Source organism: Chaetura pelagica, unplaced genomic scaffold (genome assembly GCF_000747805.2).
Source record: "Chaetura pelagica isolate M959 unplaced genomic scaffold, ChaPel_1.0 scaffold70, whole genome shotgun sequence".
NCBI classification, from domain to species: domain Eukaryota; kingdom Metazoa; phylum Chordata; class Aves; order Apodiformes; family Apodidae; genus Chaetura; species Chaetura pelagica.
Window position 1 is genome coordinate 1,314,766 of NW_009952265.1, and position 2,207 is coordinate 1,316,972.

The window sequence follows — 2,207 nt, forward strand, 5'->3', positions numbered from 1 at the left end:
AACCAGGAATATTTAAGATACACAGCAGCACATGTTAAAAACAACAGTAATAACTAGCACACACAAGCTTGTATTTTCAAAGCATTTTACAAAAACATTAACTAAATAAGCCTCACAACACCCTTGTGAGATAGGTAAGCATTATTAGTCCCATTTTAGAGACAGGAAAACAGGCATGGAGAGACTATGACCTGCTCACCACCACACACACCCAGGGACAGAACACAAGATTTTCCTGTTTTCTGCCACACATGGCATGACTTCTTAAAAGATGCTGGTTTTTTAATAAAATTTGCTTCCTCTTATCCCTTCTAAGATACCTGATCCCATCTCAGTCTGATATGAAAAGGTACCCAGCAAGAGCTACTAATGATAAACAAGTGGAAAGCTTTTAATAGCAGCCTTCCAGTTCCTGAAATGGGCCTACAAGAAACCTGGAGAGTGACTTTTTACAAGGGCATGTAGTGATAGGATGAAGGGTAATGGCTTTAAACTGAAAGAGGGGAGATTTAGACTATAGGAAGAAAATGTTTACAATGAGGGTGGTGAGGCACAAGAACAGGTTTTGCAGAGAAACTGTCTGTCCCCTCCCTAGAAGTATTCCAAGGCCAGGTTGGATGGGGCTTTGAGCAACTTGATCCAGTGGGAGGTGTCCCCTGCCCGAGGCAGAGGGGTTGGAACTAGATGATCTTTAAGGACCATTCCAACCCAAACCATTCTATAATTCTATTATTCTAGGATGTAAGAAATAATGTTTTTATAGACTGTGTTGCTGGAAGCTGCTTAGGAAAAGACTTGACATGGGTCTTCCATACTGCCACAGTCAGTGCCACTTCTCATCAGGCTGCTGCCACTGAGGCAGCAACAACAGAAGGTGTGTGTGGGGGGGGAAGCAAGGTTTCTTTGCCACTCCCAAACAAGGACTTGCTCTCTGGCAGGAAGTCTTCTCTGAGAAGAACTCATGAGTACAACTACAAAGACTTCTATCAGAAGACTCTCAAGGTGCAGCTAAGGGCATAGATGTACGTGTTGGAAAACCTGGAAACATTCATATATTGTGCTCTGTGTTAAAAGAGGTGGTCTGGAAGCATCAGCCATCCATGGGATTAGAAAATAAGTCTACATAATCACTTTGAGAAGACAAGTTCCTTTAGCATATCACTCTTGTGCTGAACCAGTCAGTGACAGACTAGGATTAAAAAATTCCAAGCCACCTGAAAATCCAAGGCAACGCATTAACTCTGTAAAATGCCAAATCTAGCAGATCCAACTGCTGCCTGTTTGCTAACCCAGGCCCAGATGTTAGTGGAGACAGAGAAACAAAAAAAAGTCCTTCCACCTTCCGTTACTTATGTCCATTACTCACTATCTAGAGTCCAGGAAGTTAACTTTCACGACAGCATGATCTGAAGATCCTCCCCATACTTTCGGATCAGTTTCACGTGGTTATGGTCCACTGACCATTGCTCTGGGAGGTGCTTGGGCTGCATGTTGTCCAAGAAATGCTGCCGCCAGCGTCTCTCCAGCTGCATGAGGGAGCGCAGGCCTCCTTTAGCAAAACACTGCACCACCTTTAGTCCATGAGGCATGTAAGTCTCATTGCAGATCCTGTCAGGACACAAGCAGAGTTTATTTTCACTCAAGTCCACTGTCAGACTCCAGGCCTGTCTACAATGAACAGCAAGACACTGAAGATACTTTCAGCTGCGGAGTTTAATTACAGACACATGGTAACCAGGAGGGAGAGTTTTAAGCTCTGCTCCTATGCCAGACTGCTTTCTGGAAGCCAGTTACACTGGGGAAGCTGGTTTCTTTGAACTGAGAAAGTATTTTTTTATACCAATACTAAACAGAGCTCTCAAGGTCCCCATTATAAGCTCTTCAAGAGACAGACTGCAAACTTCTCAAAGGCAAGAACCATACGACACTCCAGAGCCCTCATCCTGCCACTGAATTCCCTTCCTGGATAGCTTGAGTTGTAATATTGGCACATTACAAACAGTGAGCATAACAAGGAGAAAGTACTGACTTCATGCAAACAGACACAAGATATCAGTTAAGATATATGCAGAGGCTTTTGGGAAAGCCTTCTGATAGGTTTGCCTTTTAGGTCTCCCCCCATAATCTGTCCTTCAAAAGAAGTAAAAAGTAGTGGAGGAGAAGATGAAGAGGAGAAAAGAAGGAGATTGCTGAAAGAGAAAGGGAAA

At 43.5% G+C, this 2,207-nt stretch overlaps 1 protein-coding gene across 1 annotated transcript in view; it reads right to left on the minus strand.

Moving 5' to 3' along the window:
- Positions 1–891: 891 nt before the first annotated feature.
- The window catches only part of EXD2 (exonuclease 3'-5' domain containing 2), a 9,221-nt gene continuing 7,905 nt past the window's right edge, over positions 892–2,207 (minus strand). The window contains 1 exon segment of the mRNA XM_010007676.1: positions 892–1,608. Coding sequence (XP_010005978.1) covers positions 1,392–1,608 — 217 coding nt within the window. The 3' untranslated portion in view covers positions 892–1,391.